The following is a 19,790-nucleotide window of genomic DNA, read 5'->3' on the forward strand; positions in this document are numbered from 1 at the left end:
CCCGCGAGGGGTGGGTGCTCACAGCCTCTGCGCCCGCAGGTGTGGGACGCCATTGAGGGGGTGCTCTGCTGCAGCAACGAGGAGGTCTCCTCGGGCATCACAGCCCTTGTCTTCCTGGACAGGAGGTAAGAGTCCCAGCTGCTTGCCTCAGCCCCACCCGCCAGGGTCAGGCCACTCTATGCTGAGGGTTGAGGCCTCTCTCCTTCACTTGCTGCTGGATCTGAACTGTTTTCACTCAGCCTCTACTACCTCTCAACCGAGGGTGGGTCACACGGTGACCACTTTAAAACTGTCAAGTGTCTGCAGCAGGCACAAGGTAAGCTCTCGGTGGTGCCCTTCTAAGTCAGCCTCTCCTACTGATTGTGAATACTAACCTCTGGGTAGCTCCCTCTTATTTTCAGTTGCAGAAAATGTGATTGCAGATTTTTTAAATTTGAAAAAAGGCCTCATTTGGGTACTCTTTCCTTAAGTTATTTTTTGAACATGTTGAGGGCATTTTGTTTTGAAAAAGGTATTTTGCCTGCATATGTTGAGGGGGGGCAGCGTGGGGGGGGGTGTCAGTGGAACTCTGGCCTTCTCCATTTTGACTGCTGCCATCACTGGAACCTGCACAGGACTTTAAAACTTCACAACAGCCTGGTCAACTTTTAGATCCTTCGTGCTTGTTCTCTTTAGCTTTTGGAAGAGCTCATGTCTCCTACCTTTAGAGCTCCTGGGGACCGTGTTCTCCCCTCCCTGTACATCATGGATTCCCATGAGCTATTTTTGATGGTTTTGGGCAAAAGTTGTAAATGCACTGCCTTTTGCTGGGACAAGATTTCACAGCCCCACTCGATTTGTGATTCTATGAGCCACTGGCAAATATGCCTGCAGCCTGTGCCTAACAATTATTGAGAACAAAGAAAATCTTTTTGTGGTTAAAGGAAACAAGTAGACTGATACTTGGGTCAAAGTTGATGTATGAGATTGCAGCCCCTATGGGGACTGCATGGCACATGCTCACCCTGGGCCCTTTTCCTTGTCCTTAGAATTGAGCCAGTTCTCCTGAGTCGTCTGTGAGAGCAGATGCTCTTAAAGTGCAGACTCTTCTCTCCAGCTTGTTTTGTATTGATTTACAGGCGTGTAAATCACTTAAGAGGTGGGGACTGTTAACCCTGTTTTAAGATAAGGCTTAAAGAGTTATAGCTGCCACCCTCTAGGGTCTTTCTTACATAGCTTTGTGTGCTCCTCATGGCCATAGTCTTTCCTGTCCTTCTCTTGTAGGATTGTAGCTGCTCGGCTTAATGGTTCCCTTGATTTCTTTTCCCTGGAGACCCACACTTCCCTCAGCCCTCTGCAGTTCAGAGGTCAGTGGGGGTGGGGGAAGCAGACATTATACATGGTGTGGGGGGTGCCACTAAGACACATTTCAGAATCTGCTCACTGAGCCTGTCCTCCTCAGGGACCCCAGGGCGAGGCAGTTCTCCTTCCTCATCTGTGTACAGCAGCAGCAACACAGTGGCCTGCCATCTGACTCACACAGTGCCCTGCGCACACCAAAAACCCATCACAGCCCTGAGAGCTGCTGCCGGGCGCCTGGTGACAGGGAGCCAAGACCATACTCTAAGAGTGTGTATTGTTCATCTCTGGGCTTGTGTGAGCTGGAACCGGGGTGGGCACAGGAGAGATTAAGCTGGAGGAGTCCTAGGGGATGGAAGGCATTTCCTGAGACAAAGCCGCCTATTTCTCTCCTCGTCCTAGGTCTTCCGACTAGAGGACTCGTGTTGCCTTTTTACCCTGCAGGGCCACTCAGGGGCAATCACAACTGTGTACATTGATCAGGTGAGGGACCTGTTGTGGGGCTAAGATGCACCAACTCAGTCTGGCCCTTGGAAGCAATAATGGGATGGGGACAACCTTGTTGACGAAGGCACTCTACCCATGATCCAGTTCCCTTGGGCTTCTTTCCCCAGACCATGGTACTGGCCAGTGGAGGACAAGATGGAGCCATCTGCCTCTGGGATGTACTCACAGGTAGCCGGGTCAGCCATACATTCGCTCACCGTGGAGATGTCACCTCCCTCACCTGTACCACTTCCTGTGTCATTAGCAGTGGTTTGGATGACCTCATCAATATCTGGGACCGCAGCACAGGCATCAAGCTTTACTCCATTCAGCAGGTAAGCAGGGTGAGTGGAGGGTGTTGGTGCTGGGGGATGAACTCACACTGAAGCCGTCCTTTGGCCTTGCCTCCAGGATCTGGGCTGTGGTGCAAGCTTAGGTGTCATCTCAGACAACCTTCTGGTGACTGGCGGCCAGGGATGTGTGTCCTTTTGGGACCTAAACTACGGGGACCTGTTACAGACCGTCTACTTGGGCAAGAACAGTGAGGCCCAGCCTGCCCGGCAGATTCTGGTACTGGACAACGCTGCCATTGTCTGCAACTTTGGCAGTGAGCTCAGCCTAGTGTATGTGCCCTCTGTGCTGGAGAAACTGGACTGAGGGCAGGTTGACCATACAACCCACTCGCCCCCACCCAGAGTGGGGCCTGTGGGCAGCAATTCTTTGGACCTAGACTGGAGACAAGAGCTAGGCATCTCCTTTGCAGCTGTCTCTAAACTGTTGTCTCCTGACTGTAATATTAAACTTTTTTAAAAACCACATTTTACCTAGAAGCCTGAGCTGCTTGTGTCAATCCACTCTACACAGACGTTCAGGAAATGTGACTTCCAGGCAGTGGTGCGACATGCCTTTAACCTCAGTACATGGGAGGCCAAGGCAGGCAGAACAGCCACGGCTACCTAGAGAAACCCTGTCTCAAAAAGCAAATGGGGTAAGGGAGAGGGAAGTGTCTGGCACTCCTGAGGCAGCACGGGTGAACTCAGACATTGGCCACAGACTAGGTTTATTATTTCAGTGACCCAGAGCTGAAAACTATCAGGTGCCACAAAGGAGCAGAGCCTGACCTGAGGCCTGCAGTACAACTCCATCTGGCAGAGCTGAAGGCAGCGGGGATGGGAGATGTAGTGTAAGGACCCGGTAGGCAAAGCCCACTCAGGTCTTGTTAAGTGTCCAGAGTGGATCCAGGAGGCTCAGGGGGTCATCTGTAGGCGGGGCAGCCCTCAGGCCCTGTCCATTATGGGCCTGGAGAAAGTTCTGCTTGCTCATCCGCTGCTTTCCCCGCAAAGAGCTGTCCAGTGAAAATGCCTCTGGAGTCAGAGAGGCCAACAGCTCCAGGGATGAGGAGGGGGGCCCTAAGCTGGGGGCTTCAGGCACTGGTGGCTCCTCCTCTGGCTGTGGGGCTTCAGGCAGAGGTGAAGAGAGAGGGGGAGGAGAGGAGGATGGAAGAGGGGTAGGCTCTGGTGGAAGGCTGGCTGGTGGAAGACCTGGGGGCTCTACAAGGCCAGGAAGGCTGGCAGCTGGGGAATCCAAGCCACCTAGGGGCCGGATGCTGAGCTTAGCAATGGTAGCCTGGATGGAACTGATGGGTACATCTCCACCGAGGACCAGATCCTGTGAGTCCTGAGGCAGGTGATTCTGAGAAAGTAGAGCTAGTAAGAAGACAGTTTCACCAGGTTTTGACCGTCCCAGCAGAGCCCTCAAGGATCACGCTCACCTTCTGACTGATGCTCATGCTGGCCACGGGCTTGCCTGGAGGGGGCACACCATGGCGCTGCAGAACCTGCTCCACGTGCCTCACCAGCGCCTCATGGCAGAACCTGAGGTGCAGCTACAAAGACACATGCGCTCTAATCAGCTGGGCAGGGGCATCCTCAACAAGGGCAAGAGCCAACTCAACCCAATCCACCCACTCACTTTTTCCTGCAGCATGTGTTTTCTCTGCTGCCTCATCCGCCTCACCAGCTGAGGCAGCTCCGGAATCCCATTCCCAGCCTCTACCTCCTGCACCGCTGCGTACAGCAGTGCAAAGGCTCCTGTGCGGCCCACTCCGGAGCTGTGGCAAGAGGGAAGTGTAAGGCCAGGCTAAGGGCCCCCAGGGTGGACCCCTCACTGGTGCTGCGGGCTCCCTCCCCACCTGCAATGTACGACAACAGGCGTGTGCAGAGGCCGCTGGTGCAGGTAATGTGCGTGCACCTCCTGGATGAAGCGCAGCAGGTTGCCAGGGCTGTCCGGCAGGCCCCTGCAGGGAAAGGGCAGGTAGGAACCAGGCCTGGTGTGATGCAGACACCCACAGAGTCTCCCCTAACCCACCACCCCCACCACCACCCCTGGCAGGCAGTGAACGCACAACTCAGGCCAAGTAGGGAAGTGGAGGTGCACAAGAGACCGCTTGAGGCTCTGATCTCGGAACTGCAGGCTCAGCACTCGCTCCACGTGTGTTTCGGTGGTGCGAACACTGCTTAGTGCCACACTCAGGGCTCCATGCACCATGGGCTGGCCCCTCTCAGTGGGGAAGTAGCGCGCCACCTTTTGCTGAAGGGTAGACAAGACAGTTCCGGCTAGCTTGCCCAGACTCCTGCCTCCTCACTCCACGATCCCCTGCTGGACACCCATCCAGGCTCTTACCTTTTCCATTTCAGCCTCAGACACCAACATGACAATGACGGACACTTTCTGTTCGTGCACCATGAGCCAGAAATCAGCAGCTGTGCCAGGCAGTGGGGCCTGGGTGGCCACTAAGGGTGGACAGTACGGCGAGAGCCCCTCCACACAGCTAGCATTGATGTAGTCATCTTTGCCCGAGCGCAACACCACACGGTTGCTGTCATAGGGCATGACATCCTGGTGCCGGTTCTTGAGTGAGTAGCAGCGGGCAATGGCAATGGACCGGCCTCGGGCATCATGTTCCTGTGCCTCTTGCAGCTCTCTCCAGACGGTATCCAGTGCCCCTGCATCCCCCAGCTGTCCCCGAAAGGTCTCCAGCTCCTGCTGCAACTGCTGCAGCCTCTCAGGACGTTCATAGGGGTCTTGCTCAATCAGCCGCAGGGCCTGTGGCCGACGGCCCTCAGCTGCATCTACCTTGGTAGGCTGCAGCAGGGGCTGCCCACCCCCAGGAGGCTGAGGACCTCCATGCTGGCTCTCAGGGCTAGAAGACAGCAGGTCTGCAGCTGCAGCGCCTCGGCGCAAACACGGTGGTGGCTCTGCTGTCGGAGGCCTTGAAGGTACTGGGCCAGGCCCTGGCGATGGGGCAGGTGAAGGCACCAAGTGGGGACTAGGGGTGGGCTGACTGGCTGGTGGGGGACCGCGAATAGAAACAGGGGTTGCCTGGGGACCCAGGGGCCTAGGGGAAGGGGCAGGGCCATATGCCAGGGTGGGGTGAGGATGAGGATGAGGAGGCCCAGGGCTGGGGAAGGGCGGAGCCCCTGAGTGTTGGGGAGGAGGGTCTTGAGGTGGGCCTGCATAGAGCTGGCTGTGCAGGGCGGGTGGTGGCTGCCCCAGGACGCCAGGCTGAGGGGTAAAAGGGTACGGAGGTGGAGGAGGGGGAAGGATCCCTGGGCCCTGAGACGGGAAGAGGTGTGGATGCTGGAATGGAAGGGGCTGCTGTGGGGGCTGTGGTCCAAATGCTGGTTGTGGGGGTTGGGGCCCAATCCTGGGGGCTGGGAAGCCTGTTGGGATCCCAGGAGGGAAGTGGTGCTGTGGTGGAGGGCCTGGGAGGTGCTGCTTGGTCCCTACAGAAAAAGTATAGGGTGTGGGCAGAGGCTGTGGTTGGGGAACAGGTTGAGGCACTGGAAAGCAGGGCTGGGGAATAGCTGGGGTAGGGTTTGGCCGTGGTGCTGTATGGCTAGAGATAGGGGCCTGCACACTGTCTACTGTGGTGGTAGCTGGCCGAACTGCCATGGCTAACTCGGGTCCTGAGAACTGGGGAGGCGGAGCAGAGGGAAGACCTACAACCGTTGGTGGAGGAGGCCCTACCCCCACATAGGGACTACTTACAATGCCACGCTGGGGAGAGGACCTGGGTACAAGGCCCAACTCCGATGTGTAGGTGGGGGCTGGGTAGAGGACAGTCCCAGGTGCCATGGGCACTGGAGCCCTAGGCTGCATCGGTTGACTGGGGCCTGAATAGGTTCCAGGGGGTAAGGGTCCTGAGAGATAGTGGGTCGCTGGGCCTGTGGAGCTAGGGAAGGGGCTAGGAGAAAAGTGGAGGGGGGCAGTAGTTCCTAGGAATGCGTCAGGCAGCCGTGAGCCAACCACCATGTCAGGGGGCAAGCTGCGCAGCTCCTCAGGGGGGTCTCCAGGCTCTACTGCCTCACTCTCCTCTCGGCGGGAGAGCAATGGTTTGGGGGCTGTGGGCCGAGGTGGTGGTGCCTTCTTCTTCAGCTCCCTAAGGGACAGGCATGGAAGTGAGGCCAGCCCCCATCAACCAGGCTGGGCTGGGCTGGGTTCATAATGAAGTCTAAAGCCCACACCCACCTGTCCAGGAGCTGCTGGCGGGTGGCCTCTTGGGCACGACATATGGACTGTGTCCGTTCCAGCAGGGTGGCTACCTTGCTTTCCAGGTCTGCATAAAAGTCCTTGCCTTCTTGGGACTTCTTCATCAGGTCCTCATAGGCTTCATATGAAGCCACCAGAGTCTGCAGTGTGGAATTCCACCTTGGTGGGCAAAAGAAAAAGCCAGGATGAAGCAAGCAATAGGACAGAGCTGCAGATGGGCCTGGAGTAAGAACAAGGCAGGCACTGACTTCTGGTCCACTTCACTGAGCACCCGCCGCACAGCTGCATACTGCACATTGGCCTCAGTCAGGGCCCGGAGGACATTGTCCTGGGCAGCCAGGTTCTGCTCCAGGTACACCTTCAGCTGATCATACTTCTTCAGCTGCTCCTCAAACAGTTTCTGGGGGAAGATGGGGACAAAAAATAACTAAGGCAGAAGCCCCCAAACAGAGCCCTTTCTGGATCGATGTTCATCAACCCACCTTCATCTCTGAGTGGTCAGCGGTGACCAGGGAAGCAGTGATGTCGTCCTTCTGGATCAGCTCTCGGAGCTGCTGCTCCAGGGACACACGCTGGGCCCGCATCTCCTGCACTTTGGCTAGGATGCGCTTCAGGCTTTGCAGCACAGCCTTGTCCTCTGAAGGCAGCAGCAATCAGTGAGGCCAGAGAAGCCCCAACCCCCAGCCTCTCCCACTATCAATGGGCGGGGCTTACCTGGGGTGAGGGCTGGTGTGGGCAGGGCAGCCCGCACCTGGTCCAGTGGTCCACTGAGCAGGCGCAAGTTACCAACGTGCAGATTCATAGCGCGGTGCAGCTCACTGTTGGTGAAGGAAGCCTTTTCATGAACTTCCATGTACTTGGCCCACTCTCGCTTCACCTCTACAAGCTCAGCCTTAGCCGCAGAGGAGCCAGGGGCAGCTAGAGCCTGGCCAAGGGTCTCCTGCAATTTCTGCTCTTGCAGCTCATCATCTTCCAGCAGATCCCTGATGTCCTTGAGGGAGGCCTCCACATCCGTGAACACGCCTGACAGCACTGAGGTGTATTGGGGGTAGCCACTGAGGTAGGCAGACCAGGCACCACTGTGCCTTCTGCCCACAAGACACCCAATGCCCACTTGGATCACAGCTTGTTTCCCAGCACTTGCTAAACTCCACAAATGCAGGATGCCCACGGCTCACTGATGCACACAAGCATTTGGATGGTGCATGCCTGGGCCAGGGCTTCAGCAGCATCCTCAGTGGAGGAGGCCATGGCACATGAATTGCATGCTACCCCCTGCTTTGTACTTTGCTCACCCTGCATAGACTGGACAAGGTTCTTGACGGTGTCAGGCCGCACACTAAGTGCCGCACACTTCTCCATGAGCTGGGGTGGGATATGGTTGTAGGCCTCCAGGTTGTCCACTGTCTCAGGGTCAAGCTGCATCGAGTCCATGAACTGACTAGAGAAGGAAGAAGGGATGACAATAGGATCAGATGGATGCTGGGCTCTGACCCAATTCCTTCCACACAAGAGCCTGCTAGCTTGATCCCTCCACTGAAATTAGACTGAAGACTTATCTTCTACCACGTAGACTGGTAGGCTATGCCTAAACTAATAGAGATAGTGAGGCAGAAGGACACCCTCCACAGCACATCAACACTCAAAAGCTAATCTAGCCTCTGGGTAGGGAGGCAAGAAATCTGGCGCGTACCCTACCTCCCACCGCTTGTCCCATACTTACTCTAGGACCTCATTCTTGTCTTCAATCTTGGCCAGCATTTCCCGAAGCAGCTTGGCCTTCTCCTCGCTAAGGAATAAACAGACCAGTTGCTGGAAACCTATACACTTGATGGACCTCAAGGACTTCTGCAAGGGAAGAACCAGTCCCTCCTACACACCTGTACAGTGATGAGGCCTCATGGGCAGCCATAGGTACCAATTTGGCGAAGATATCAGGACCTGTAACAGCTGGGTCTGTGGGGTTCACTGGTAAGGGCTTCACCAAGGGGGCTCCTAAGAGCAGGGAGTATCACAGATCAGGCCAATATGAAGACTCAAGGCAGCTTCCTCCCAATTCCATCTTCCCCTGCCAACCCCTCTCCTCAGCAGTCAGACCTTTCACAGGCTGAAGGGTATCCAGTGCTGGCACTGCCTCATGGTAGATAAAGTCATTATCCTTCTTGGCAGAATTATATCTGGGGGGCAGGGGGAAGGAAGGGACAGGGACAAGAAATCACATATTACCAAGGTTTCACAAACTAGATTTCCATGTAGGCCACTGCTCGCTGGCACTGTTAGCTTCCTCCCAAGGGTGCAGAGGAACAAGATATTTAACAAGAAAGAACCTGACCACCCTAGTCCCATACACTTACTTTCCCCCGATGACATCCATAGCAAATCGAAGTGCATCTTGCACAGTGTCAGGCTGGCCCTGTGGAGAGAGAAGAGATAACCAAGGCAGTGTTGAGATCCCTCAGCTCAGCTAGCCTTGCAATGTGCCTTCACGGCTTTGAAAGGCACTCACACTCGCTCGCTTTACCTTGGCCAACTTGATAGCTTCATTGAGCTTGTCCAGGGCACTCTGGAAGTAGGCTACCTGTGGAGGGCAAAGCCTGGTCTGTCCTGTCCTGCTTGGACCCTAGTGTTCCATCTCCCCACTTTGTCCTACCTGATGACCGGATCACTAATCATAAGAACAGTAGTCCCGGTAGCAGATGCCAGCCAAGCCAACAGCCCCGAATAGCTCCACCCTGTAGCTTACACCTCCAAAGAGCCATCCTCCCTGTGGGGAGCCCATCCTACCTCCTGAGGAAAGACCCCTAGGGATGAGGGCTACAAGGAGGGAAGATGCAAAGCCTACAGCAAGTTTGTAATGGCCTGGCACACGCCGTGGGTGAGGAAGACGAGAGGGACAAGAATGAGGCAGAGAGGGCCGCCTCCAGTATGAGGTAAAGACAGAATCTTAAAAGCCTGGAACACACCCTGAGTTTCCCCCTTACCCGAAGCCCACTCACCCGTTCCCCAAATTTCTGTTGCTCCTCAGCCTGCTTCCCCATGTGCAGCTGGGAAAGAAGAGGAGGCATCATGACTTGTCACCTGAGCTATAGCCACCTGGCCTAGCCCACAATCAGGAACCCTCGTCTTACATGAGCCACAGCTGCAAAGTAGTATATCTTCATTTGCACCAGCTTCTTCCAGTCTTTCTGGATACGGCCCAGTAAGGAAGCGGTATCAGGGTTCTCCAGGGCCCGGCATGCCTCCTTGTAGTAATCTACCACCTAGGAGTTAGGATGAGATCAGTCATCAGGGTCAGGAGCAAAGCCAATGCTCATCTGCAGCCCTGCTCCTACCTGGGCACTGATGCGGGCCACTAAGAAGCTCTTCCGGTTGTCCAGCATGGACTTCTCCAATAGGCACTCCTGAGCCTGGCCCTGCAGCAACAAGTACTAGTCAATACCCTGCTCACCTGAAGGTCCCTCCCTTGTTGGGAGCCGAGGGACAAACCAAAATATCCCCGAGTTACCACACCCTGTGCCTGATCTACCTGGAACTCAAAAGACCCAATACTAAGGCCTCCTTCTTGCCTGTCCCTCACTGCCTGGAACATGGCAGGATCCAGATGTAACCGCCGTCTTCCTTAGCCATTTCTTCTCCAGCTCAAACTAAAGTTAGGGGTAGTGGCTCATGACTAACCACAAAAGACTGAGGCAGGAGGATTGGCCATGACCCTGAAGTAAGCCTGGACTACACAGTAAGTTCCAGACCAGCCTGAGCTACAAAATGTGACCTCATCTCAAAACAGAAACAAAAACAATTTGGCTCCACCAGGGCCACCCCTGCTCACCAGCATGAGGTTGACATTGAGGGTGAGGATGTGGCGACTCATGTCTACACTGAAGGTCTGTGGGAAGTGCTCACGCAAGTAGGCAAAGGCACCTGCTGCGCACTGGAAGTGGGTGCAGGAGACTTTCATGCCCTGGGAGGGAACAGGTGAAAAGATGACACTTCCTCTGGCAGCTGAGGACACAGCACACCCACAAGCTCGCTGCCCCCTCCCAGTCCTTACCTCCTCAGACACCCGCTTGTCCATAGCCCCCAGCATGGAGTGCAGTGCACCTAGACAGGCAGGGGACATTCTGTTAGGAGAGCCTGGGGATGTTCCCCAGGCCGACCACACCTGTGCTGAGACTGAAGTAGAGGAGCTCCTGCTGTCATCCAGTCAGAAAAACAGATCCGAGAACTGGGCAGTCAGTGCAAGGATAACCAAGGAGGAACAATCACAAACCCAGCCAGATCCTCCCTGCCATGCACCTGCCTGGGTGGCAGAGGAGGGAGGAGCCCCCATGCTTTCCCCTCAGCCAAAAGCCACAATGACTTGAAGGGCAATCTAAGGCCAGCCTTATCTTCTCAATCTGAAGCCATTAATAGGGGAGTAGGGAGTAAGTGACACTATCCAGACAAAGAAAGGCCATGACGCCCTATTGGAGTGCAGTGACAGCTTCATGTTAGCCCAGCAGAGTAGCTCTTTAAACAGTGACTTCCCAGGGCCTCAGACAACAGCAGAGGTGCCAGTGTAGCTGTGGTAGAGGCAGGAGGGGTCAGAACCCAGGCATCTTCCTTTCATTAAGTCATAGCCTTTTTGGCTGTGTGATCTGATGAACTGAGACCCAGGGCTGGCAGGGCTTGGTGTTGGACCCATGGAAGGATCCAGCAGCTTACCAAGGTTGTAGAGAATACAGGCCTGCTCGTACTTGATGTCTTCGTGGGCCACAGACTTTCCAGAGAAGATCTCTGTCCTGCAGACATGCATCTCAGTCATCTAGAGGGTAGGACCTGACCTGGGCTCAAGGGTCAGGAAAGGGAACCAACCATTCCAGTATGAGACAGGGGTCTAACAAGAGCTCACACTAACACTCCATCCTGTGCAAGGGGAGGAGAGGGGAAAGGATCACGCCTACCACCCAAGCATCCCAGCTGTCTAAGCACCTTCTAAGTTCTCAACTTCCCAGCCCAGCCTACCAGCTCTCACCAGGTGACAGCTACAGCGGCCTCCTGGCCTGAGCCCATGGGTACCCGACTCTGCAGGTAGTGTAGCTGGCCAAGGTACTTTCGAAGGACACTGCAGCCCTCAAAATCCCGTGCAACACGAATAGCATTCTGGGAAGTAAGATGGAAGAAATGGGTTCACCATCATTAGAGTTTTCAAAGAAAACCCTATCTTCACCTGCAGTTATTGGACATACCATACTGCCAGCCAAGGCTGGTAGACCGAGTCTGTCCCACATTCTAGAAGATATTCTATAATATGCTTTACATTTTTGACTATATTCAACCTTTAAAGATACTATTTTATGCGTGTAGTCGTTTTGCCTGCATGTATGTGCATTACATGTGTGGCTGGAGTCTGTGGAGGTCAGAAGATGGAACTGGATCCCCTGCGACTTGAGGTTGTGAGCTGCCTTATGGGTGCTGGGAATTGAACCTGAGTCCTCTAGAAAAGTGGTCTGTGCTCCTAACTGCTGAGCCATTTCTCCAGCTATGTTTAACTCTGCCCCTCCCCCTTTGTTTAACTTCTGACCCACAGCTCGACACATAAAAATGCACAGCCAGAGGCACCCAGGAGAGCCAGGCAGTATGCACAGCTGTAATCCCAGGAGATCGACGGGAGGACCAATCGTTTTTTGGTCATTCTTGACTAAAATATTCATGAAGGGCAGATATCTAAGAGGGAGGAAAAAATCTAGATGTGCATACAAGGGCATTTCTCACAACATTATCAGATTAAAACACTGGATGCCACTAGACTTTCCATTAAAGAGGATTGTTTACATCAATTATATCAAGGCAACTCACACAAGAAAATATTCCCCAGCCAAACTAAAGACAAAGGTTGCTATGGATATGACTTCTATGACATACAGGCAAAAAAATAATGTAACAGATGAATATATGATCTCATTTCTATAGGATAAGCAAATAAATACATGGACCAAAACGAAAAAAAAATCCAGAAGAACACCTCAAAATGTTGACTGTGATTATGTATGAGCCACACTACTGAAGTGTTTTCTCTCTGTGTGAATGCACACTGCACATACATGCGCACACGTGTGCAGGGCACATGGCAGGTATCGTCCACTGTCACTTGCCACCTTATCTTTTGAAACAGGGTCTCTCAGGAAAGCCAGAGCTGGCTCGACCTATCTCCACCCCCTGACCTTCCTCCTCCTGCCAAACACTCGGGCTACAAATAGGCATGACCACATCAGGTATTTATATGGATTTGAGGGATCCAAACCCAAGTTCTCAGGCATGCCTGGCACTTTACTAAATAAGCTAACTCCCCAGCCCCAATTTATCTTCTTTTCGATAAATATATAGATACAGATATAGATAGATAGGCAGGCAGATTCATGTCTGATATAGACATAAATTTTTGTTTGATCATATATTCTGGATATTTACTGTTTTCAATATTTTGTTTTGTTTTTTTCCAGACAGGGCTTCTCTGTATAGCTTTGGAACCTGTCCTGGAACTCACTCTGTAGACCAGGCTGGCCTCAAACTCACAGAGATTTATCTGTCTCTGCCTCCCCGGTGCTAGGATTAAAGGCCTGTGCCACCACTGCCCAGCCTGTTTTCAATTGGGAGGAAAATTAAACAAAACAAAGGAATCCTTTGTTCAAACTTTAAAAAGCAGATCATATAACAATCAAGGAGCATGGGCCCAGTGAGACACTGGGTAAAAGCCATAAACTCCCCTGTCCCACCCTGCAGAAAGGACCAGAGACCCTCACTAGAAAGCTAATAGCTACGGGGCTGAAGCAAGGCGAGGCAGCACCAACTGATCCGGAGCCCTTAGCAAGGGTGCTCTCAGCAAGCACACCCCAGTGTGGCCCATACACTTTACCCTTCCTCACCTGACACTGATTAGGATGACTATTAGTAATTAAAAAGATTAAATAAGCCAGGCATGGCAGTACATGACTGAAGTCCTAACACTTGGAAAGTAGAGGCAGGAGGATCAGGATCAAATCATACTTCATTACAGAATAAGTTAAAGGCCAGATGGGACTACGTAAGACTCTGTTGTGTGTGTCTGGGGGGGGGGGGACGGACACCCTTGCTCACAAAACAATCAGCAAGGCCATGGAGAAATTAGGACTCTTGTGTACTGCTAGTGGAGATGTAAAATGGCTAGCCGCTGTGCAAAATTACAATGTGGTGATTCTTAAAAAATCCAATCTATTGCCAGGCGTTGGTGGTGCACACCTTTCATCCCAGTACTCAGGAGGCAGAGGTAGGCATACCTCTGTGAGTTCGAGACCAGTCAGCCTGGTCTACAGAGCAAGTTCCAGGACAACCTCCAAAGCAATACAGAGAAACCCTGTCTTAAAAAACAAAGAACAAACAAAAAAATTCAATCTTTTACATAATTCAGTAATTCCACTTTTGAGTATATACCCAAAAGAACCAAAAGCAGGCTGCTGTAATAATAATTCCATCCCATGTTAACAGCAGTTTTATTTTGGCTTTTGTTAGTTTTTTTTTTTTTTTTTTTTTTTTTTTTTTTTTTTTTTTTTTTTTTTTGAGACAGGATTTCTCTATGTAACGGCCCTGGCTGTCCTGGAACTTGATTTCTAGACCAGGCTGGCCTTGAACTCAGAGATCCATCTGCCTCTGCTTCCCAAGTGCTGGGATTAAAGGTTTAGCCACCACCACCTGGGGCTCTTTTTCTAAATGTGGGCTCAAGAAAGATTGCCACTATAACCTAGGCTCACGATCAGCAATCCTGTCACTGCCTCCTAAAGCTGGGCTTACAAGTGTGCACCACCATGCTTGACTTAAAGTGTTTCACAGTTTCTCTTTGTTATCTACAATTGCCAGCATCATGACTATCTATTTAGACCCATCATTAAGAAAATAAATGTAGCCAGGTGGTGGTGGTGGTGATCCACGCCTTTAATCCCAGCACTCTGGAGGCAGAAGCAGATGGATCTCTGAGTTCAAGAGTTCAAGTCCAGCCTGGTCTACAAATTGAGCTCCAGGACAGCCAGGACTATTATATACAGGCTGTGAAGCCTGTGGATTTCAGTTCAGTCCCTGGAACCCATGGTAGAAGGGGAGAGCAGACTTTTGCAAGTTGTCCTATGATGGACACACAAATGTCCTCCCCCTCTTCCAAGCATGACCCCCCCTTTTTGTTTTTTTGGAGACAGGGTTTCTCTGTGTAGCTTTGGAGCCTATCCTGGCAATCGCTCTGGAGACCAGGCTGGCCTCAAACTCACAGAGATCCATCTGCCTCTGCCTCCCGAGTGCTGGGATTAAAGGTGTGCGGCACCAACTCCCGGCTATGATCCCTCCTCTTGCCTAAGCACAAATACACAGAAAAATTTAAACATAGTATCATGAGATTTCATTCAACCTAATAAAACCAAGGTTGCTACTAAGTGAATAATGACCAGGTAGAGTCCAGAGTGTAGAATCACTGAACAGAGACAATGAACATCTCAGGCGGGGAAAGATAGAGCAGGATGGCATGAGACTTAGTTATACTACTTAGAACTGCAAGCAATCTGAAGCTTCTAAATTACTTATTCTGGAATTTTCCATTTGGTATTCTGGAATACAAGTGACTGAAACTAAGTAAAACTTCAGAAGGTGAAACAACAGACAGTGGAGGAAATGCCACATTTAAGATCTCATGGGGCCTGACAAAAGACAATGTAGAAAAACAAAAGAATTCAACAGACTCAAAATATGCTCAATTCTTATATATGCTTCAAAAAGGTTGAAAATATGGAGGAAAAGGGAAATGCAAACTGTCCCTTACACTGTACCTAAATGACAGCCATATAGATTAAAAATTTAAGTTTATAAAAAACAACCTCAGGAGTTTGGCAAGATGGCGGAGCCAGTAAGGGCTCTTACTACCAAGCCTGAGGGCCTAAGGTTGCACATGGTGGAAGGAGAGAACCAACTTCTGCCAGCTCCGGCAAGTTGTCTGACCTACACACATGTCCACATTTACACACATACATACTATAAATAAGCGTAATTTTTAAAATTTGCTGGGTGCTAGGGAGATCTCCAGAGACCTACAAGGATGACACGATCTGACAATCTAGGCAATGGTGGAGAGGATAACCTAAAAGTGTAGGGGAACCTGTAGCCACACCTGCTTAGGGGCTGGCTACAGGGTGACGTAGAGTGAGAGTTTCAGGGCTGCGTTTCAGTTTCATTTTCCCCTTTTGGCTTGTGTACAGACTGCTGCCACGCCGGCTGGCTAGGTCGATCTGTAAGTAAGGCTTTTCCCTATTAAATACCCTTATATTTCTACTTGGCTCCGTATTGGTAATTTCCCACTATATCTGGTGTCAGAGGTGGGATATTGGAAACCTACACCCCATTTGGGACAGCCTGTGGGTTCCACCGGGCCTGTGGCCTAGGTGGGGAAAGCTCCCTCTCTCCATAGGTGCTCCCGGCTCCCAGCTGACCTGCTGCTGCTGAGCTGCTCAGAACCATCCGCCCAGCTTGGAGACTCACACAGACTTCCTATGGTTTTACCTTTTACCACCGTGCGCTCCAGCCAGGACTGCGGCCTACACACACCTCCATTCAGAGACCCAAACATAGGTTGCATAATGCTTTATTAACACTAAACTTTCTTAATGCCAATGAGAAAGGACAAACAGCTGCAGAAAGACACTGGACTGCGAAAAAAACTGCTGAACTCAATCAGCCAGTATACTTCAAAGATGCACTAACCTCCGAATGGAAACCAGGACATGTGTTACGTTGGGGTCGGGGTTTTGCACTGGTTTCTACAGGAGAAGAAAAACTTTGGATACCATCAAAGTTGATCAAGATTCGAGTGGAAAAGGAAAAACATCTCGTTGAGGACAAATGACAGGTATTCTACTAAGGTATATCTTATAAACTAAATAGAAACCCACCAAAGGAAAGGGAAGTGTTTTGCTTTCATCTTCATAGGAAAATTCATCTCCAGAAGGCAAAGGACACTGCATGGGTAGATACTTAAGAAGAAAAGGTAGCTATAACCATCAAACAAAAGGAATGTATCATACGGTAAACTTTACAGCTGTCTCTCAGAGAACTCTATTTCTCTTTATTTCCTAGTCCCTATTCAATTAAACCAATGCTGGATTTGGAGGTGGATTTGGCTTTCCTCCTCTAAAATCCAAGCACATTATTTAACTAAACTTTAGTGTTTCTGTATTGTATCAAGAAGCCAATTGATGTAATACAGAATAAAAGAAGAATTTGGGGACTGTCTTTGTCTTTTCTTGGATCTTTCTCTCAAGGTGTACACCCTCTCATAATTGTTATGCTCTCATGGTTGCATTCCCCAGCATGTGTACATACACAAACAAACATTTCTCTGCTGTTTATGTTTGAGTTCCACACAGCCAATGAAGACCTGCCTGACAGCAATCCCTGGACACCCCGGAAAGAAAATGGGCCACACCTCCTTGCCTGCACTGGATCCAACCTGCTCCATTTCAACTGACATCCGGCCAGAGGTTCGGGTACTGACTTCAATCAAGTTGAGGATTTCAAGAGAGATCTTCAATCAAGCAAATCCTATCTAACATGGACTGGACACAATCCATTCAAGACTTTCACTATATTAGCCGGGCATTGGTGGCGCACGCCTTTAATCCCAGCACTCGGGAGGCAGAGGCAGCTGGATCTCTGTGAATTCGAGACCAGCCTCGTCTACAAGAGCTAGTTCCAGGACAGCCTCCAAAGCCACAGAGAAACCCTGTCTCAAAAACCCAAAAAAAAGAGACTTTCACTACACTAACATTTTCTTCCTACAGGACCCCACAAGGATGTCATCGTCCCATTTCAGCAGGAAGTAATTTGGAGAATGCTACATCCCCTTTCCCCATTGTTGTCATTTAGGATACGGTATATACCTAGTTAGGGATAGCTTCTTATTGTTTATGGTTGGGATTGGAAGGAGGTGTTCAGGCTTGGACACCTCTTTCAGATAACTTTAGGGTTTAGTTAAAATAGTTAGGATGTGACATAAGCAGATTGTTGTATCTTCTTATATTTCACCTTTATGATTGTTAATTTTAGATACTTTACACTGTTAAGTTTTAATCCTCTTTTAGACTAAAAGGGGAATGTAGGGGAACCTGTAGCCACATCTGCTTAAGGGATGGATGGCTATAGGTCTGCCTGACCACGCCTGTAAGGGCGTGGTCAGAGTGTGGTAGAGCAAGAGTTTAAGGGCTGTGTTTCAGTTTCATTTTCCCTTTTCGGCTTGCGTACAGACTGCTGCCAAGCCGGCTGGCTAGGTCGCTCTGTAAGTAAGGCTTTTCCCTATTAAATACCCTTATATTTCTACTTGGCTCCATATTGGTAATTTCCCACTACATAAAAGCCCTTCCCCTAAAATGAGATTGATGACTTCTCTTTATGCCATCCTAGAGACCTCATCCAGTGGCTGAGAGAAGCAGAGACAGACATCCACAGATATACAATGAGCTGAAATCGGGAATTTAGTTGAAGAGAGGGAGGAATGAAGAGTGAAGGGGTCAGTACCAGGTTGGAGAAACCCACAGAAACAGTTGGCCTGAACAAGGGAAAGCACATCAACCCCAGGTGCTGTCTGGGAGGCCAGTACAAGATTGATCCAGACCCCTGAACATGGATGTCAATAAGGAGGCATCTGTACTCCAGGGAGCCTCTGGTAGTGGATTAGTATTTTTCCCTGGTATAAGAAGGGACTTTGAGAGCCCATCCCACATGAAGGGTTACACTCTGGCCCTGGACACATGGGGAAGGGCCCAGGCCCAGCACAGGAAGATTTGGTGGACTTTGCAGAGCCCCATTGAGGGCCCTACCCTGCCTGGGGAGTGGTGGGTGGATGGGGTGGGGGGTAGGTTGGGGGTGGGGGAGGAGGGATGGGGGTGAGGGGAGGGAGAGGGAGAGGGAGAAGGGACTTACATGTGAAACAAGCTTGTTCCCTAACTTGAACTAATAAAAAAAATAAAATAAAAAAAAAATGTGCTGGGCATTGGTGGCGCACGTCTTTAATCCCAGCACTCAGGAGGCAGAGGCAGGTGGATCTCTTGAGTTTGAAGCCAGCCTGGTCTACAGAGTGAGTTTCAGGACAACCAGGACTACACAGAGACTTTGTCTCAAAAAAAAACCCAAACAAACAGGGGCTGGAGAAATACCTCAGTGGTTAAGAGCACTGGCTGCTCTTCCAGAGGTCCTGAGTTCAATTCCCAGCAACCACATAGTGGCTCACAACCATCCATAATGAGATTTGCTGTCGTCTTCTGGCCTACAAGCATACATGCAGGCAGAACACTGTATACATAATAAATAAATCTTAAACAACAACAAAAAACCCATAGAGTCTGTGGATGTTCAGCTGGTAGAATACTTGCCTGGCATGAATGAAGTCCTGGGTTTGATCCAGGATCACATAAACTGGAGATGAAGGTAAATACCTGTAACCTCAGCATTTAAGACGAGGAGATGGGGGTGGAGGTATACACCTTTAACCTCAGCATTTAAGATGAGGAGATGGGGGTGGAGGTATACACCTGTAACCTCAGCATTTAAGATGAGGAGATAGGGAGGATCAAAACTTCAAGATCATCAACTATATAAAGTTGTAGGCCTATGTGGATTACATGAGAACATGTCTCAAAAATAGCATAGCAAGTAAAACCACTTTCCATCAAACCTGAAGACTTGAGTTCAATCCCAGGTACAGCAAAATAACTAAGATTTCAACATAAAAGAGCAACGTCTATAGTACCAGAACTTTCAGGACCAAAGGCTTTTCACCTTTTTCACATATCAGACTTTTGGAGTTAACACAAAAATTTTTCTACCAGCAATTTTGATGCTTTTGTAGACAAAAAAAAAAAAAAAAAAGTAAATTCAGATACGACCACAGTAAAAGGTAGAAGAGTTGTGTGTGTTGGTTTTTTTATTTGTTTTTTTAAACCTCCTTAGCAAACCAATTCCATTCATACCTACATAAAAATACCTTACCTGTCTGAGTAATTCCAGCTTCTTTAGTTCCTCATTGTAGGCTTCTGGGTTCTCTCCATAATTCTTCAGAACAAACTAGAGAGAAAAAAAGAAACAAGCAAAATGTAAACGGAATGATCCACAGACCCCCCCTGAGGATGAGGCAGCTATCAGAGCTCGGGCTGCGCTCCAAGCAGCACTCAGGTGCTGACTAGGAAGGCCCCCTCCCCCTTTGGTTCCCCCTCCTCCTCGTCCTGAAAACAAACACTGAATACCCTGTGCAAACACCTCAACAGGTCCCTCACACACCACAGCCTTCTCAATAGTCACCAGGATTCTACCAGCTCAGGGAGTGAGGGGTCTGAACTAGCTGAAATAGAGCGCTACAAAGACTCTCAAAGGGTCAC

The 19,790-nt window shown here is 50.6% G+C and overlaps 2 protein-coding genes across 4 annotated transcripts in view; one reads left to right on the forward strand and one right to left on the reverse strand.

The window, feature by feature from the left end:
- Scap (SREBF chaperone) overlaps positions 1-2,641 on the forward strand; it is a gene marked incomplete at its 5' end in the record, with an annotated part of 30,573 nt that extends 27,932 nt beyond the window's left edge. Inside the window, 7 exon segments of the mRNA NM_001244036.1 lie at positions 6-17; positions 40-125; positions 1,264-1,346; positions 1,442-1,608; positions 1,741-1,821; positions 1,953-2,159; positions 2,236-2,641. Coding sequence (NP_001230965.1) covers positions 6-17; positions 40-125; positions 1,264-1,346; positions 1,442-1,608; positions 1,741-1,821; positions 1,953-2,159; positions 2,236-2,481 — 882 coding nt within the window.
- Positions 2,642-2,867: 226 nt separating this feature from the next.
- The window catches only part of Ptpn23 (protein tyrosine phosphatase non-receptor type 23), a 30,957-nt gene continuing 14,034 nt past the window's right edge, over positions 2,868-19,790 (reverse strand). Inside the window, exons 2-25 of one of the 3 annotated variants that reach the window (XM_027414668.2) lie at positions 19,405-19,479; positions 11,387-11,514; positions 11,077-11,153; positions 10,424-10,473; positions 10,202-10,333; positions 9,708-9,788; positions 9,504-9,635; positions 9,372-9,419; positions 8,897-8,953; positions 8,730-8,788; positions 8,473-8,552; positions 8,256-8,370; positions 8,099-8,164; positions 7,671-7,816; positions 7,090-7,407; positions 6,858-7,012; positions 6,624-6,775; positions 6,355-6,534; positions 4,507-6,265; positions 4,229-4,413; positions 4,016-4,120; positions 3,796-3,934; positions 3,596-3,709; positions 2,868-3,516 (exon numbers count right to left, since the gene is read on the reverse strand). In XM_027414668.2, the coding sequence (XP_027270469.1) occupies positions 3,034-3,516; positions 3,596-3,709; positions 3,796-3,934; positions 4,016-4,120; positions 4,229-4,413; positions 4,507-6,265; positions 6,355-6,534; positions 6,624-6,775; positions 6,858-7,012; positions 7,090-7,407; positions 7,671-7,816; positions 8,099-8,164; positions 8,256-8,370; positions 8,473-8,552; positions 8,730-8,788; positions 8,897-8,953; positions 9,372-9,419; positions 9,504-9,635; positions 9,708-9,788; positions 10,202-10,333; positions 10,424-10,473; positions 11,077-11,153; positions 11,387-11,514; positions 19,405-19,479 (4,836 nt within the window). In that variant the 3' untranslated portion in view covers positions 2,868-3,033. Of the gene's footprint in view, positions 3,517-3,595; positions 3,710-3,795; positions 3,935-4,015; positions 4,121-4,228; positions 4,414-4,506; positions 6,266-6,354; positions 6,535-6,623; positions 6,776-6,857; positions 7,013-7,089; positions 7,408-7,670; positions 7,817-8,098; positions 8,165-8,255; positions 8,371-8,472; positions 8,553-8,729; positions 8,789-8,896; positions 8,954-9,371; positions 9,420-9,503; positions 9,636-9,707; positions 9,789-10,201; positions 10,334-10,423; positions 10,474-11,076; positions 11,201-11,386; positions 11,518-19,404; positions 19,480-19,790 lie in introns of those variants that run through there. The other 2 variants (XM_027414669.2, XM_035444000.1) reach the window with 2 other exon arrangements.

The sequence above is a fragment of the Cricetulus griseus genome, chromosome 4 (assembly GCF_003668045.3).
Source record: "Cricetulus griseus strain 17A/GY chromosome 4, alternate assembly CriGri-PICRH-1.0, whole genome shotgun sequence".
NCBI lineage: Eukaryota > Metazoa > Chordata > Mammalia > Rodentia > Cricetidae > Cricetulus > Cricetulus griseus.